The following is an 18,878-nucleotide window of genomic DNA, read 5'->3' on the forward strand; positions in this document are numbered from 1 at the left end:
AGAGCATCCTATCCTATCCTATCCTATCCTATCCTATCCTATCCTATCCTATCCTATCCTATCCTATCCTATCCTATCCTGTCCTGTCCTGTCCTGTCCTGTCCTGTATCAATTATAACTGGCATGTAAAATGAGAACTTAACTTGCCACCTCTTCTCACACTGAACAGCAACTTATTGCCTAGGTAGTTAGACAGATTTCAAAGGGATTATTTTCAAGAATCTGGACATAATCCAATATAAATATGATAAAATTTGTCCTTCTGAATTTCTTCTTGAGAAGATTATCTTCTACCTCTCCCTCTTTCTCTCTCTCTCTCTTTTATTATTGTTACACACCTATCTTTATGTCTCAAGTCTCATAATTTTCTTTGTATTAAGAGTAAGGAAATGCATGAATTCTATATGGAAAGCAAATTTATATAGCTATCATACACGTCCTTAGCAGTTGGTGAAGATGAAGAAAGATTTTTTAAATTACTAAATAAATTAAAATTTAATTATTAATTAAAATGGAGAGGGACTGAAAACTTGTTACTAACTAAAAAGGCTGGCAGTACTGGTGTCAAAGATTCAGAAAGCTAAATTTTTTTTTTACTTATTTACCTGCAAGCAGAGATAATCTTTCTTCAGCTCTTCTTCTTTTGCCTGTTAGCTTCAGTCAGTGCTTTGCTCCTTCTCAGGCTGAAAGAAAAATTTTGACAGAGTCACTCCAGATATAAAAAACAGAAGCAGAAATAAAATAAAAAGAGAGTTCTATCTAGAACTGTGAAGGCATATAAGTAAGTATTGACAATTCAGCTGATTTTACAAATACATCAGAAGCGTGACATATACAGAAACATGTCCCTAATGCACTATCACTCATTGCCAGAGCTCTGAGGACATAAAACCAATAGTGACACAAGATCAAAGATCAAAAATGTCAAGGATCATGCAAAAGTAAGTATCTTAAACTCTATCATTACTACAATCCCTAATATGGCTATGTTTTTCCCTCATTTCAATTAAAGCATTGTTCCACAGTCTTCTTTCATCTCTAGAAACAATCTGTTTCAGCTTCCAATTCAAACTGTTGATTTTTTTTCCTGGATCAAAAGTCCAAGCTACTAGAACAAAAAGACATACATGGATACAAAGCACCATATAAAATGAAAATGTGTTACAAGTAGAAAATCATATTCCCCCTCCCCTCATCCCACAGTCAGAAAACTAAACAGATTGCCTACTTAAAATCCACTCAATCCTTGATGATCTACCCATCCATTGTAAACAACAATTTTGCTTAATTTTCCTCTTACTAAAAGAAAGATATGTCCTTGGATAACAAGTTTTCTTACATCAGATCCACACTACCTCATAGCAACATGATACTTCTACACCTACTGATACTTTGATCTAGGAATTGTTTCCAACAAATAATTACACAAGAATTATTTATAAGAAAACAGCTACTTGAAGCAGATTTTCAGGGAAGAACTTAAGCAGTAGTCCTTGAGTGGAGCTAGCCCCTAGTGTCATCTGACAAGAAAGGCCATGCCCACAATCCAGGGAGCCGAACAACTGGGATGCACACAAGCAGCAGGATGTCTTTGATTTCACATACTTGAGACATGGGACTGGGTAAGCAGTAAAAACCCCCACAGCACTGTGTTAGCTGTGCACCAATCCCCAAGTCTGAAACATGAAGAATCAGAGATGAAGGGCATGACCTTTACCACCACAGCATGACCATGTGCATGCCTGAATACATATTTACCTGTTTTTCTGCACACTCACATGAACATTTATACATGACAAAAAATAAACTCAAGAGAAAAAAGAACTTTGCTCTAGCAAAGCGTCTTAAGTGCAATCATGATCTTTAACTCAAAGGATTGGCAGTACCATTTGTAACCAACCTGCCACACTGGAAATCCCAAGTCAGCAAAAAATATACAGGGGTGGTTATAACGAGAATCTCAGTTGCTCTTAAACAAAATATCAGTCCTTGCTTTACTGCTAAGTTTGCTTCCTAAGCTAAAATTTTCAATATCCTCTGAAAGAGGGCAGAAAAAAAATCAAAGTAACTACATAATTTAGCCTGTCTGGCTGACAGCTACTGAGAAATACGATGATAGTGTAAATCACAGAGGAGGGAGAGGGATTACACTCTAAAGGGGCATAAATGAAAAAGTGGGATGAACTCAGGGAAGAGGGTGGCACAGGATGAGCATCAGAAAACATTTCTTAACAGCAATACAATATAAAGTAGAATATATTTTCCCACAGAAAGAGAAGTTATTTAAGGCTAAATTTGATAAAACACTGGAAAGCCAGCAAAGGAAGTATTTCAGAATTTATGAGGTCATGGTAGAGAACACTTCATTAATCCTGTCCTTTATGCTTCTCATTATTAGATTTCTGAGCAAGATTTCAGTGTAACAAAAAAACACACAGGAAAAATATGATAATTTTTTGTTGGGTTCTTGTCTTCATCAGTAATAAGGCTAGAAATGTTTAGAAGTGTCATTTGTGTTTGATGCAACTATTACATGCTGAGCAATTTAAGCATTACTGGTAATTTTAATCCCCTATTAGTTATTCTTTTGCCTATAACACAAAATTATCCTTTTAATTCTGGACTTTTATAGTATTTTTTATTTCAAGCATTTCAAAGGATTTTACCAACATATGTCCACTAAGAACATCTTTCAAAATCCATACAGTGTATAACACTGCTTTTCATTGATCCAGAAGTTATCCTGTGACTGCTGAACTGTCCAGCTCCTTAATTGTCATGTAACACAATGCCCATGAAGTCCTCTGGAGGACTCAAGTGCCACAGGAAATTAGAAAGTGGCCAAGAAGGAAAACAAATAAAACTGTGGCCAAGAGCAAAAGCATAATTCAGTGTTTCTTTTAGTCTGATGCCTACAGCACAAGAGATCAAGTACCAGGAAAGGTTTAGGAGCAGTGGTAAAATAGGTGTTTCCTTAGAAGACCAAGTATTGAAACAGGAAATGGTTGCGTTTTGGTTTTCCTATAATTATTGTTCTTAAAATCTTACTTTAAGCAATACACAACATTCTGCAATTCAGTTTGGAAAGAGATGGAGTAACTCACAAAAAGCTGACTGAGAGAAGAGTTTTGTCACCATTTTTTTCTTCCCTCTGAACTTCCAGGTAGAATTTTTTTAAATGCACAAAGAATTTAGGAGTATAGCTGAATTTGAAATATGGAAGTTTCTCCTTTTAAATAAAAATGTTCTTTCCTACTGGGCAATCAACGAAATACAATTTATTTAAATAGCAGAGTCGGTCAAGGCCTCCTGTTGATACTGTGGAAATCTTAATTCACCATACAGAACAGTTAAATTACAGTTTGTTACATTTGTCACTGAAATCCCAAAATTCTTGTGATTTATAATCCTTTTTTTATAGGATCTACTCTACACTGTGTAGGACCTCACTGTGCACAACTCTATCAACCAACAAGTAAGACATGAAAAGAAACACCACACCACTGCAGCACAGAAAAATTAGCATGTTTTCACAAACTGAAAAACAATTACTAAAAGAGATTATAATATCATAACTATCAATTATCGTTCTGACCCCCAAAGAAAAATAATGGAAACCAACAGCAGCATACCAGGAAAGCAGTGAAAGTGTTCAGTGCCGTGTCATGAAGCTGAAATAATGCACCACAGGGAACAATTCAGCAACAGACAACAAGACATCGAATATGTCCCAGAGAGTAGAACAGCTCTTTCTTTCCACTCCGGCCGGCAGCCCCTGCAGGTACTTCATCCAAATTCTTTCCCCTCCCTCCCCTCTTTCTTAAATACCTGGAATACTTAAATATTCCAGGTACTGATACCATTATATTCTCTCAAAGCGCTTATTTATCCCAAGAGACGCAGAAAGGCAAGGCACATACCACCTTCCTTCCCAGACCAAAGGCTGAAAGCAAAGACTTCTGTACAAATGAACACCCACCAACCCTAAATCCAGGTGTAGTTTTCCCCTCAGGAGTGAGGAGGCAGTTAATGAAGTGGTTATTGCAGCTTCCACAAACACAGGCTCCAGTGTCCCAGGACACACAGTGGTCATTTGGGCTGTGTCTGTCCTTTGAATGCTCTGCAGGCTTGCAGTGGTGCACATAAACAAAGGCCAGCAGAACCGCCTGTATCCCAGCCACAGCAATGTCCACTTCCTGCAGAATGACACGACTTCTAGGACCATAACCCATAGTTTCCAAGAAAATGCAATAACAAATGCAGAAGGAAGTCATTAATTTTTCCAGTTAACAGTGTCAATCCAACTGCACAAAGGTGACTCCTTTCTGACAAAAATCGATCTTCCCTCGAGTGTATTAAAGGTTAAGCTAAAAAAAAGGCAACAAGAGGAAAGACTTTTCTCCTTTGATAAATTTACTTTGCATTTGATCATGCACTGTATGGGCTTACTGCTTATTCTAAACATAGGATGTTTCTAGGTTTTTTCAAGAGAAAAACATGATTACCTTAAAAAAAATTAAAAATAAAACTCACAAAAACTGTCAGGGAGTTTCAGGAACAGGATTAGCATCTGAGGCTATCTAAAAATAATTTTTATATTAAATTAATACTGTTCTTGTAAACAAAATTTGCTGAATGCTTTCATCCCAATTACTCCCTCATCTTTTAGAGCTGAGGATTGTACCAAGACAACTTTATTTGCAACAATACCTGAAGGCTGTTGTAAAATTAGATGGAACAACTGCCACACATCCACAAAATGGTATCACATAAATTTGCTAAACTCTCAAACCTACGTTTGGCTCTGTACATGACAGCCCCATATCGTTTTAAGCTGTCTGAAGCCCACCCTCATAAAAAAGGGGCAGGGTGGCCACTGCTGCTTTCAGAGAAGGTAAGTCTGTAGACACAAAGCCAGAGTTCTGCTATAACATGTATTATGGCTGGTGCTGCCCAGCCACCAACAGCTGCAAAGATGGAGAGCACCAGCACCCCAGATGGGCTCTGCTTCTGGCATGGCAATCTGCTTTAACAACATGGCTTGGGCTACAAGGAGAATTTGGTTGGTCCCACTGGCAAACGAAAGGCATGCTTGCTTTGCATTTCTCCATGTGGGTGTTCTGAATTCCAAGACCTAACCCAAAACACACTGGTTTGTAACTTACAAGGGAAGGCCTCAGAAGCATGATGCTTATCCCAGTACTTCAGCTGCGTATGTTTTTCAACATTTCCTGTAACATTTCTAGTTTGGGATAAACTAGAAAAAAGAGATAAAGAGAATATCCAGGAAAATTTTCTACATACAGAAAATCTCCATTTCCGAAAGCCTAAAAGGGTTGCTAAAACACAGCATACCTGTAAAGGTAAATTTTAAATAAATTCATGTGTCTACACTAATTACATCCAAAAGCACAGATCAATTTTAGTCCTTTGCAATGAACTGTAAATTGCATCAGATGTATTGTACAACTGACGATAATACTCAAATGCATATGCAATAAAACATGAGTTAAATTAGAAGTGACAATTGAAGCACTTTTGCCAGAGACATGTAGAATATCTACACGGTAGTTGTTTTAAACACCTACTTATAAATAACAAGCTGTGGAAAAGTAGGAACCCTATCATGATACCTGAAAGGAGGTAGTGGGGACTGATTTCTTCTGCCATGCCTGCAGTGAGAGGACCAGAGGAAAGGGTCTTAAACTGAGACAGGGGAGATTCAGATTAGATATTAGGGGGGGGGAAATACATTGTTAGGGTGGTCAAGCATTGGAATAGGTTTCCCAGGGAGATGGTGGAGTTACCATCCCTGGAAGTGGGCAAGAGGCTCCTGGATGTGCCAATGGGTGAGGTGGTTTAGGGGTTAAAGTAGAAGTGCTGGGTGGACAGCTGGACTGGAGACTAAAGATCTCTTCCAACTTTGATGATTCTATAACTAAAGAAATTGCTGATAGACTTCAAAAACCAGTATTAAATACAGCTGCAGCATAATACCTGCACGTTACAAAGTTAAGTTTATTCTGCAGTGGCAAAATTTTCAGCAAAGGAGGATGCTTGATGTGTGGTTTAAATAACAGATTTCATCTTAGAAACAGGTATTGAGAGAGGAACAATTCAAACATCACTATAATACAATGGGGCCTGGTATACTAGATGTACAATGACTGCAATTGTCTATAGTGATTTCAGAGAATCACAGAATGTTGGGGTTGGAAGGCACCTCTGAAGATCATGTAGTACAACCCTCCTGGTTGTGACACAGGAATGTATCCAGGTGGGTTTTCATTGTCTCCAGAGAGTGAAACTCCATAAGATGCCTGCACAGCATGTTCCACTTTTCTGCTATCCTTAATGTAAAGTTGTTTCTCACATTGAGGTGAAACTTTTGGTTTCTAGTTTATGGCCACTGCTCCTCGTCCTTTTGCTGGGCATCACTGAACAGGCTAGCCTCCTGTAATCCACCTGTGATATATGCATTAATGAGATCCCCTCTCAGTCCTCTGCTCTCCAGAATGAACAGGCCCAGCACCCGCAGTCTCTCCTCATGAAGACAGATGCTCCGGACTCTGAATTATCTTCGTGGCCTCTGCTGGATCCTCTCCGGTACATTAATTCTGATTGCAAACGTATACAGCGATTCCGAGGCAACCCCCTGCACACATCACTTGTTGCTCCTTTCCAGCCCCGATATCCATTCCGCCCCGCCAGCATCCACCTCCCCGTGTGGCACACCAAGTACTACGGGGCGCGCACACCGCGCTGCTGCCCTCGCCGAGCAGAGCATCTGAGAGCTGGTTTCGCTTTCCCTGTCGCTCGGGCCTTCCCTCCCCGCCCTCGGGCCCTCCACAGCCGCACGGCCGAGCCCGACAGGCTCCCCCGGGCAGTCGCGCCTTGGGATCCCCGCCGGAGCTGCCGCGCAGGCCCGACCCGGCGGGACCCGGGAACCGACCCCGAGTCCCCCGAGCCCACCGCCCCCGGGGCTGCCCCGGCCGGGGACCCGCTCTTCCCCGCCCCGCCCAGCTCCGCCCGCGCCTTGCGCTGGGCCCGGGCCGAGCCGTGGCCGCTGCCGCTCCGCGCCGCCACTCACCGCCGGCCCTGCGGCTCCGCTCCGCCGCGGCTGCGCCCGGCGCGGGCGGCGGGAGGGCGGGGAAAAGGGGCCTCGCCGCGGGAGGAGCGGCTCGGTGTCGGCAACATGGCAGCGTCCAGCCGTGCCCAGGTGCTGCGGCTGTACCGCGCCCTGCTGCGGGAGAGCCAGCGCTTCAGCAGCTACAACTACAGGTGCGGGGAAGGGATCCGGGGGGCGGCGGACGCGGGGCACCCCGCCGAGAGGTGGGGTCCCGGCGGTGCTTGGGGCAGGGGCGCGGAGAGCTGCGGCCTCGGGAGGAGTCGAGCCGTGCCCTGGAGCGACAGCGGGACCTGCACCGGGCCTGGGCCCGGCACCGGCGCCGGGCCCGGCTCGGAGCGCAGGGAATGGGCAGCCCCCGGACCCTCTGCCAGGCTCCGGACTGCCGCAAAAGCACCACTGTATGGGTATTAGGGAGAAGAGACAGGACAGAGGTTGTCCCAACCTGAAGTCAGAAGTACTTGTGCTGGGAGTGGACTCCTCAATACAAGAAGGACGAGGAGCTGCTGGAGAGGGTCCAGTGGAGGGCCACAAAGATGAGGAAGGGTCTAGAGCATCTCTCTTCTGAGGAGACATTGTGGGAGCTGGGCCTGTTTAGTCTGGAGAAGGGAAGACTGAGAGGAGAGCTCATTAATACGTGTGACTATCTCGGGGGTGGGTGTCATGGGGATAGTGCCCGACTCTTCGGTGGTGCCTGGCAACGGGATGAGGAGCAAAGGCCATAAGCTAAAACACAAGAAGTTTCACTTCAACATGACGAAGGACTTCTTTACATTGAGGATGGCAGAGCACTGGAACAGTCTGCCCATGGAGGTCGTGGAGTCTCTCTCTCTGGAGACATTGAAAATCCACGTGGATGTGTTCCTGTGTCACCTGTTCAAGGTGACCCTCCCTTGTCAGGGGGTTGGCCGAGATGATCTCCAGAGATCCGTTCCAGTCCTAATGATTTTGTGATTTTGTAATTTTGTGAACTTGATATTCCTCATGTCTGGTCTGTGTGTTGCCCATTTCCTAGAAGAGGAGAGCTGGGGTCAGGCTGCCACCAAAGCTTGGCACCGTGTGCTATGTCCACGCTCAGGGTGCAGTGAGGAATCAGAGTTCACTCTTCCCACCAGACAGGATACCAGGCTGTCTGTCTGCCTGCCTTCTTTGGCTGTGGGTGAAAGGTATGCACATTTTTTTTGGCAAAAGTTAGGTGTAGGCCTGGTCACCTTTAGCTATCTGCTGTGTTCACAGCGGGTGCTGCTCACCCACACTGGCAGAATTGCATTGCCCAATGGTAGTTCATTTACTTTACCACTCAGTTGGACCACGGGAAGAGATGTGAGCTACCTGTGCTGTGAATCATCTCTCAGGCAAGACCTGGGAACAGAGGCCTTTAAACTTGCATAACTGTGGTGAGCTCTGTGCTCTGCAAGGTACAACTATTCCACAAACCTCAGGTGTGAGCGAGTGCCCTGGAAAGGACTGCAGGGCTGAAAATGAGCTGGTGTTAATAAACCTTCATTGCTGACTCCATGGAGCAGTGTGTGTTTGCATCACATTCTGTTGCTATCAAGGCTTTCTCCTATTCATTGGCTGTCCTGAGTGTCCGTGGTTACCCTAGTTCTGGCTAACAAAGACAGGATTGTACATCATGGAGATGGCTTGAGATGCGAAGTTGGTGAAAAGCTGAATGAAGCTCATGTCTGGGCCACGGCGTGTTTTCAGCAATGGGTTTGTACTTCGGGGTGAGCAGTGAGGAAGTGAAGTCCACAGCAAATTTTAAAGGATAGAAATTAGATGGTGTGTTTACCATGAAGATCTGTTTTTTTGACATGATGTCACAGTGCAAGTTGCACCTTTCCTTAAAGGATAGATTTCTGGTTCTGACGGGGCTGTCCTTAGATACTATAAAATCAGAAACTGTCTAAAACCTTGTGCTGTATACACATTTGTGAGCATGAAAAGCCATAGCAGTTTCCAGCAAGAAATGATCTGCAGCTGTTACATTTAGAGGTCTGCTGTGACCACAACAGTTCTTCCTCAGTGTTTACACCACGCCCATAGGTAAAAGGGACACCCCATTGGCTTCTTGCCTGCCAAGATAAGCAGCCCTGCCTGTCCTCAGGGCTGCTGTAATGTGATATTGCAGTTTATGGAGTTAACCCAAGGACTTTGTGTAAAGAACCAACTTGCAGCAAAGTAGAAGGTATTACAGGTTATTACTATTGATTAGTGACTTTAGCTAGACAGTATCTGAATACTTTATTACTGTAAATTGTGTATTTGTAAGAGTATGTCTGAAGTACGATCAGCTACTTAGTGTCTCTTTATTTGCTTACAGTGCTTTTTCTCCTAATTTGGTTGCTCTGGTTTAACTTAGCAGGCAGCTAAACACCACGCAAGTGCTTGCTTGCTCCCCCCTACCCAGTGGGATGGGGGGGAGAGAACTGGGGGGGGGGGGGGGGGAAGTAAATTTGTGGGTTGAGATGAAGACTTTTTAATAGAACAGAAAAGAAATGGATAATAATAATAATTAGAATATACAAAACAAGTGATGTACAGTACAGTTGCCGCCAACCGATGCCCAGCTGGTTCCTGAGCAGCAGCCCCCAGCCTACTTGCAGGTGGGTTGATGTGAGAAGCTGAAAACTTCCTGACTTAGTGTAAACCCTGCTTGCTAAGAGATCAGCATGTTGTCAACATCACTCTCATCCTAAATCCAAAACACAGCACTGTACCAGCTACTAGAAAGAAAATTAATTTTACTTCCCAGACAAAACCAGGACACGTGTAGATGTAGATGGTGATAGAAAATTCAACTTTTTTTGTGTCTCTCTGAGTAAATATATTCCTTATGTCGCCTCGTAGCCCCAGATTTTCTTCTGCCACCCAATAGAACTTGTGTGGTAACTGTGAAGAATATAATTCATGTCTTAAAGTAACTGAGGTCACTGCTGGCAGCCTTCAGAATAACACAGGAGCATCTCCAGTGTCCTGAAGTAAATGTCACAGAGTGTTTGGACACCCAGAAGTGAAGGCCAGCTGTAGGCCAGGTTTTAACAGCAGGGAGAGGGAATTCAGTAGACTGTAAGTAATTTCATGTCTGCCCTTCTGCCCTATTACCCAAGCAGACAGTCTGAGCATGGGTGAGTGATTTGTACTAGAGGAAAATCAATATGCAGAGAGGCAAGATGTTAGGTTTTGAATCAAAGAGGTGGTTTTTAACAAATGTACTATTTTCTTCTGCTTGGTTGACAAAAAGTAGAACCTCTGATGGTTTATAATATGTTGGATTATAGTCTCAACTAGATGATTTAAGTGACGTTTCTAAATATCGTTAGTGATTTAAATAATGGCATGTTGTGAGTTATTTGGGTACAGAATACAAAAGAATTTATAAACTTATGAAAGCCATTAAAACACATCTGGTTGCAAATGAAGATAATCAAAACTTTAAAATTTCTTGTTTGTTTAACGTGACTGAAGCTCAGTGGTCTTAACACACGGGAATCTATTGGAAGGGAGGTCTCTCCAGGGCAGTGCAGGACTGGAGCAGGTCTTCCCTGAGAGAGTTTGTCAACTCCATTTTTGAAGGTTTTCATAACAGGTTTAGCCAAAGAGCATCATGGCTGACCTCACCTTGTTGCATGCAGGCCTATTTCAAGTATGACATTGACCTGGAAAAGCTCCAGAGTCTAGCTAACCAACTTAGTATGATTTTTAGATCCCTAGCCTTCCTGACCCTATAAAAGTACTAACAATGGGTAATAAGTTCAGGGTAACATCATATGACATGCTTCCAGCTCATCTGCTTTCTATTTATTTAATTTCTTGTAGTTATGTGCAGTATCAGAAGGTTTGAGCCTCTCTGTTGGAATTTTTCTGCAAATAATTTTTTAATGTTTTTTAATGTCTTGATTTATTGCAATTTTTTTCAGTTATCCATTATGTTCTCTTTTAAGTGGTGGAAGTTGTATTTTTGTTTATAGATACATTTCTTTCTCGTCTCTCTAAATTGCATTTTAGTGGAATTTGATTTTTCTTTTAGAGTGCGCACTATTATTTGACTAATAAAGCTACCCAGAATATAGAAGAATCGGGGAAGAAAATTTGTCAAAACAAATTTGCTGATTTGTTTTGCATTGGAAATAAGTTAATTGAATGCATGCAGTTTCATCTGAGACATGTCCTTCAAGATTTTAAAACTGGTAAATCTGATTTTTGTAAATGACTGCTAACCTACGAACAACTGAGCAAAATAATTTGCACTGGTCTTTTTCAGTGCCAGTTGCTTTTCCTACTTTGACTGACACAGTTGTTGATCTGATTTTAGGGAGTCATGGAACATAGAACCATAAAACAGTCTCAAGATTGCTGCCCCTTTTTCTTGTGGGGACTTCAATTTACCAGATGTCTGCTGGGAATATAATACCACAGAGAGAAAGGAGTCTAGGAGGTTCCTGGAGTGTGTGGAAGATAAATTCCTAATGCAGCTGGTGAGGGAACCAAATAGGCAAGGCACCCCACTGGACCTGTGGTTTGCCAAGAGAAAAGGTCTGTTGTGTGATGAGAAAATTGGAGGATGCCTTGGGCACAGTGGTCCTGAAATGATAGAGTTATCAATTCTCACAGAAGTAAGGAGGGAGATCAGCAGAACTGCCACCTTGAACTTCCAGAGGGCAGATTTTGGCCTGTTTAGGAGACCCACTGGGAGAGTCACTAGGGAGACAGTCCTGGAGGATAGTGGTGTCTAGGAAGGCTGGACATTCTTCAGGACAGAAATTTTCAAGGCACAGGAGCAGGCTGTCCCCATGTGCTGGAAGAGCCAGCAGGGAAGAAAATCAGCCTGCCTGAACAGAGAGCTTTGGAAGGAATTCGGGAAAAGAAAAAAAAAAAAAAAAAACAGAAGCAGAGTTTACAGAGTTCTTGACCTGTAGAGGTAAGGGCACACTATGCCAGAGAACTCCATGGATGTCATGAGGTTATGCAGAGAGAAAATTAGAAGAGCCAAACCTCAGCTGGAGCTTTATCTGGCTACTGCCATAAAAGAAAATTAAAAATGTTTCTATAGATATATCAGCAACAAAAGAAGGGCTAAGGAGAATCTCTGTCCTTTGTTGGTTGCAGAAGTAAACATAGCAACAAAGGATAAGGGAAAGGCCAAGGTGTTTACTGCCCACTTTGCCTCAGTCTTGATAGTGAGACTTCTCTGGATACCCAGTTCCAGAATAGAAAGTTCTGTGTACCCAGTTTCTTCCATGAGAGCACCTGGATTCTTGCACACGTATAGGTTAAGTTGACCCACATTTGCATGTTGACCTGTTCTTTGAGGGGACATAAAGCTGTTAAGAACTCTTTTGAGAACATAACTCACACCAAGTAAAATTTTCTTAAAAAACACTCTTCTAGAGAAACGAGTTTCTTTCTCTTACTCCCAGAACACCTTATTTGGTCGCATTAATGGAAAAATCTCCCTTTGCTTTTAGTCCCTGGTCTGTGGAATCCTGTCAGTGTTTCTTTTTGCACTTTCATCACTTAGGTATTTTAACAGTTGTGTTAAAATTTTACATGTGACAGTTATCCAAGCTGAATAAGACTTTTTTCTTACCGGATAACCTAATGAAGCTTGTGATTGACAAGATCTGCCAGCAGATTGTTTATGTTTCTGTGTGTTAGGGAGGAAAAATGTCTAAATGGTGATTAAACAAAAAAAAAAAGTCCAAGACAATAATGAGAAAAGAGAGGCATGGTTTTCTGAACAAAATGATAGTTTGTAGCTGAGATAAGAAATGCAGGAAAAAAACAAAATTGTCAGTTCTGTCCAGCAGAGATGTCTTACTTCTTCATAGGTGTATGGTGAGAGAATTGCAGTTTACAGAATCTATTTTTCCTCAGCTGTGCAAAGAAGGCAGATACCTTATTTTTTCTTCTCTGTATGAAATTGCTGACTCTATTCTGAGTGGTAACAAACTTCAGGATTTTTTTAGTTAATTTCCCATTTTCCCATTTTCTGAGTGTGTGGTGTTCTCTGTCATCTACTTGGAAAGTATGGAAAAGTCAGGGCTGCAAGCAGCTATGGTTCTCCAGAGTCCAGGGTGGTTTCCATTGTACACTGGTGCAGACATTTGTTTTGGCCTGGAACTGCATGACCCAGAGTCACAGGCACTGCATGTTTTCACATCACTTTGTGGAGCAGTCACACAGATTTGTGACTGGCCTTACTAACACCTCTTTTTGGGGAGAGTTCAATTTTGGCTATTATTTCAGTGACCACGTGCCATTTTGCCATTGTATTATTTTAAGCTCTTTTTTATATATTGCCTTATTCTGTCAGAATCATGTATGCTTGAATAGAGATGTCAGTATTTTAAGAGCATTATAAGAGTATTTTAATGGAAATTATATGCCATTTTTGGAAAATCTAGAGGTATAAGAACATGGTTTTGGATTGGGGTCTGATGGTATTGAAGTATTTCCATTTGACTTCAGTATTGTATATGTATAAAATATTTTGGAAAGACAACCAAAAAAATGTCAAAATATAGCCATTAGTTACCCTCAGAACATATTTCTCTGAAATTTTAAAATTAATGGAAACAGTTCTATCAAATACTTTGATTTCTTAATAGTAACATTACCCAACTGAAAATCATAGCATCAAAATTCTGTTGCTGTTGTTCATTAGGAGTTGTTATCGTTGGTTTAATAGTTCAACGGTGATTGTCATTTTCCAAATACCTTCACTTTACCCTTGTAAAGTTACACTCTTCCTAAACAATTAATGATATCTGTGCATCAAATCTGGTGTAATTTTCCTGGTTTTTTTGGTGGTTTTTTTTGGTTTTTTGGGTTTTTTTGTTTTTTGTTTTTTTTTTTTTGCAGAGCAGAATTTTGAACAGTAGTAACTTGGAGGGAGGGTTTGGAGACCATACGGAGTTCTGGAAAGATTTAAATTTAATATTTGGCAGGCAAATGGATGGGGGCTTCCTCAAAAGACTGATCTACTCTTTTGGTTATTTTATTTTAGTAAAGGCACCCAAAATGAGTAAATCTGCTGTGGATGCTTGTTATTCTTTGTATAGCACAGAAGAACAGGGATATATTTCTTTTTACATAAGATTTAATTACCAGTGGTGTTTGTTTGAGAACTAATGAGAGTAACAGAAAAAATACTGCCTCTAGCAGTGACTCATACCCATACACATATGCTTATGATTTCTGGTAAATGAAAAGCACTTTGTAATGTAGCTGTACTATTAAAATGGATTTAAATGCTGTCCCAGCTAACCTCCTCCTTTCCTTACTCTTGGATGTGGCTTTAACACTTAGTTCCTCTGTCTTCATCACTATGGTGCCCATGATGAAAAGATGCTGACCTCCTAACATCCAGATGATTCAAGATACAGTAGACACAGGCTATTATAATTTCAAGTGGTCTTTAGAAGTTCAGCATTCTGGATTAAAAAAAAAAATTAAACTAATTTAAAAAATAAAAGAGGAAAGTGCGGTTGACAAGGCAGTATTTAGAACCACTTGTTGCAGTAATGGATGGCAAGGATGCTCTCTGAACTACCTCTTCAATAAAGCTCTTCCCATGAGTTTTTGGGTTCGCTGACCAACAGAGTACAGTCCTAGATTATACATAGTTCTCTGCTTTTCAAAAAAAAAAGTGGAGATCAAAGGAGACTTTCTTGGTTGTTTTCTTGTGTTTGTGAATACTTAAGCCAGCTGTTCCAAGACTGTTGTGCACAGAACTCAGTACAAAAATGTCCTTAGTGAGAAATATTCTCGGAGATTCTTCTTGATACAGTTTTTTCTCAAGAATGAAGATGCCATAAGTCATCCAGACAATATTCTGGCTAGGTGGCATTATGGTATATGGCCCTTTTCCCTTACCTTTTTTTCTACATTCTATTCTATTCTATTCCTTTTTACCTGCTCTCCATATAAAATTCTAACATTCTTCTCAGGATACAATGAAACTGAACATTTAATATAATAAGAGAATTCAATTGAGTTCAGATGCTTTCTTCCTGAACAGAATGTGCCTGAGATAAAATCCTTAAAGCATTCTTCAGGAAAATTTGAAGATCCTGTGTTGGGAATGATATTCAGCAACTCAGGACTCAGTCCAATACTTACACTTTCTTTAGCATCATGTTTGTTACAAAGTCTTGGGAGAAGATGTTAGATACTTTTTTTTAACTTTTTAAATAAATAGCAGTTGGTTGATCTCATTATTGTTTCTAAAGAAGCCTATGCACTAAGTAAATATTATGTGTATGGATGCATATATGAATGTATTGGTATCAAGAAGTCTAGAATTCACTTCTGCTCAATCCCAGTAACCCTTTTGCAAAATCCCTGTTTAAAGCAAGCTGTGAATCCACTGTGGAGGCTAGAGAGTATATAATAGGTGTGTTAGTCTTATTAGAAAATAAAGTCCATCAAGAGGTCTTGACAGTCCTTCTCATTCTGCTTGTCTAGCATATCCTGGTCTGGAACCATTAAAGACCTGTTTCTAAGTCATTAGCTTGTTTAAAAGTAATATTGTCTTATTTTTACTGCCAGAGAAAGTGTGTGTTTGAAAAAAAAAATATTTCCCTGAGACTGTAATTCATTCTAGTATATTCTTAATAATCACTAGTCCTTTATGGTAGCAAAGCTTTTATAATTAAACTTCTGTGACTTCTGGTGCCTATGAAACTTTTGTATCCCAAAAGTTTAGTCTTTACAGAGTTGTCTCTGTCTTTCATAGGATGTGATTTTTGCTAACTAGGATTTGCTTGCAGGATACACATGACATTGTTGCTTGGTAGTGTTTATTTACAGGCATTATATGTTTCCCCAACAAACATACAGATTATCACAATACTCACTTGTAGGCACACACAGATGCAAACATCCATTTATTGTTTGCTTAAGCAGGAGGGAGAAATGTGTGTGCAGATTTCCACAGAGCCTTGGTGTTGGAGCAAATTGTTTTATCTTGTGAGGGTTACATGTTGTGTGAATGGTTAATTTCTGCAGACTATGTTAGAATAACAATGAAAGAGCCAAATGTGGCTGGAGTGGGTGGTTGGGGGTGTGGTTCAGAGCCATCATTTATTTGTATTGTTGCTCACAGTTAAAAACGGGGGAACTAAAAGTGGAGGGGGCTAGGTACAAGCCATCACATTTCATGAAGTTTCAGATTGAATCACTAGTGGAATTCTTTGTGAGACAATAATTCATTCATCCGTCCATCCATCCGTCCATCCATCCATCCATCCATCCATCCATCCATCCATCCATCCATCCATCCATCCATCCAAATATATTTAGTGTTTTTATTTATTTAAGTAACATCAGACCGCCTCCTTCTCAGGAAAATGTTTTAAAGTTCAATGCAGCTCAAATGAAATGCATAACACAGTCCTTGAAGCTTATAGCTTGAATTGTACTGACAGTGTCAAATTGAACTGTACTGTGTTGCCATGAAACTAACCTGCTACTAAGTTTCAGAAAACATCTTTGACTCATCTAAAATATCACAGCATTTTTGTAGTACAATAAGTTAGCAAATAGGTTTTCAAATTAATGGTCTTCGTATGTAAACTAGTTCTGAAGGGGGAAACATTGATTGATTGATCTAAATAGTTTATCACTGGCCAAAATAAATTAGATGTCTCACTCATAATGTTTTTTCCCTGATCTGACTAATTTACAGTATGAAAATAAATGTTCAAGTATTTTGTTTACACAACAATAATAAGCAATGCATTTCATGTAGAACGCTAAATAGACTTCTTGATTTCCAGAGCTGTTAAGCACATTTTTTACTACATTTAAATTATTATTTTCCGTTCATCATTTATACCCAAAATTGCTGCCCATTATTTGCAGATTTTGCATGGAAATACAGATATTTATCAAACTGCTGGTGGCACTCTCACAGTCATTTCCAAAACCAAGAGTAGCTTGGGATGAAGATAGTCCTATAAGCTGCAGGAATACAGGGTTGGACATACAAGTGTACTGTACATATATCTGTACAAAACTCCTTGTTCTGTGAACTAGTGGCAGTGCTTACTAACCTGCATGGACTTTGAGGCTTGGTTCTGGGCTTTTATTTCCCAACAATTTGTTGAAACCCTTGAAGGAGAAATTCTCTATCAGTGCAAGTTATTGCTGGAAACCTTGTGCTTCTGCAACTTGTGTTGGTAATTTGTTCCTAGATTGGAAACTTTTTCTGCTACTCTGTGGAGTGGAAGGTCATGTCTCATTTGAAAGGGAAGGTAATCTACCCTGGTCATAAAATGTTATGCTAAAAATGGTAAGTAGATCGCTCCTAGTACCTCTTTTCCTCTCCTAATATCTCCTGCAGTAACCGTAGCCAGAACTTGTCTGAGTTACTGAGTTTTAAGCCAGATGTTAATTCCACATTTAGAGTAAATGTTATCTGAGAAGAAATTCTTGCAGCCAGCAGCCATGTGCTTATGGGAGGAAAAGAAGCTGGTGTTTACTTTATGTTTTCTTTTTCCTTGCTTACAGACAGAGGACAGAAAGTGCTACCATCACTCATGTGAGTGACTATTTTTCTGTAACTTTTAATTAGTAAAATTTATGAGTATTATCTGGAAGTTTTTGTAGCTTATTCTTGGCTTGAAATGCAGAATATTTTTTTATATTTAAATGTACCAATCTGAACCTAGTCTTATTAAATAGAATGTGTAAGATATAGAAATATAATATGTTAATCCTTTTTCATTCATAGTGTAAGACTCCTAGAGAGAGTGTTAAGAGGTTGACTGGAAGACGCTTTAAAAATTATTGACCTTAGCATAGCTTCACCTCTAAATTTTAATGTCTATATTTAACGTATTTGGGCTTGCCTAGATTAAAAGGTGTTTGTCAATGCTTCTCTTCTTTAAAAGGACAATTGACTGCTCTCTTTGTCTTCCTAAATACTTCTGATCTCCTTTTCTGTTATAGTAGTTAAACTGTTTAAGTGCACTAAAGATCTGTCAGCAAGTTTATTGAATGACTTCTGTTCACTGGACTAGAATACCTTGAGTTTTAAATTTAATCTAATTTTTCTGTCTGATATTAAAGTATAACTTGTCAGATCAAAGTATTGCATCATATGCTGGGATCTACAGTTTGGACAGTAGGAGTGTATGCACCACAGTCTTAGAGGTGGAGCTCATACACAGCCCAAAACAAACATTTTGGCTAGTAGCTTCTCTTTGTTTCATGTTTGGCAGACAGATAATCTATTCTATGTTTTTTTTTTTTTAGAGTAACTGTAGGAAAAATAGTAGGAAAAAAAAATGTAACCCTTTTTTTTTTTCTTTGTTTCTTTAATGTGAAGTAGCTTTGAACAATGTTGCGTTACTTCACTTAGGTTTTAGTATTGCTTTGATTCCTGTTTTACTTCTGGACTTCAGAGAAATGCATAGGATCTATGGGTCCTGAGAAGCTGAATTTACTTTACTGGAGCTAGTGGAGGCCTTGGGTATGTCTTATCTCATCACCATCATGCCCCAAAGATAAAGAGCTTTGGACATATTTTTTCATAACTTGCCTGCCAACGGTCTGACTTTTTAAGTGCTCCCTTGTGCTGGTAGCACCTGGGAGGTGAGAGCTGTGGAGTGCAGAAAGTCAGGGTGGGCAGCTCTGGCACGTTATGCCTGGTGCACAGGGGTGCTGCGTTATTTATGGGGATGAAGATCAGCTGTGCCTACCTGAAAACCTCAAATCTGCCTCACTGCATGGTACATCAGTC

The 18,878-nt window shown here is 40.5% G+C and overlaps 2 protein-coding genes across 23 annotated transcripts in view; one reads left to right on the forward strand and one right to left on the reverse strand.

Moving 5' to 3' along the window:
• Positions 1-8,900, reverse strand: part of FARS2 (phenylalanyl-tRNA synthetase 2, mitochondrial) — a 231,587-nt gene extending 222,687 nt beyond the window's left edge. For 12 of the 19 annotated variants that reach the window (XM_053964222.1, XM_053964376.1, XM_053964060.1 and 9 more), the window contains exons 1-2: positions 8,564-8,900; positions 606-683 (exon numbers count right to left, since the gene is read on the reverse strand). The gene's annotated coding sequence lies outside the window, so the exon portion shown is untranslated. Of the gene's footprint in view, positions 1-605; positions 684-5,633; positions 5,673-5,997; positions 6,590-7,090; positions 7,173-8,458 lie in introns of those variants that run through there. The other 7 variants (XM_053964806.1, XM_053964730.1, XM_053964145.1 and 4 more) reach the window with 4 other exon arrangements.
• Positions 7,085-18,878, forward strand: part of LYRM4 (LYR motif containing 4) — an 86,205-nt gene continuing 74,411 nt past the window's right edge. For 2 of the 4 annotated variants that reach the window (XR_008434915.1, XR_008434922.1), the window contains exon 1: positions 7,085-7,281. Coding sequence is in view for 2 of the 4 variants with exons in the window: in XM_053965148.1 (XP_053821123.1) it covers positions 7,196-7,281 (86 nt within the window). In the remaining 2 variants the exon portion in view is untranslated. The remainder of the gene's footprint in view (positions 7,282-18,878) is intronic. The other 2 variants (XM_053965148.1, XM_053964973.1) reach the window with 2 other exon arrangements.

This window comes from Vidua chalybeata, chromosome 1 (assembly GCF_026979565.1).
Source record: "Vidua chalybeata isolate OUT-0048 chromosome 1, bVidCha1 merged haplotype, whole genome shotgun sequence".
NCBI lineage: Eukaryota > Metazoa > Chordata > Aves > Passeriformes > Viduidae > Vidua > Vidua chalybeata.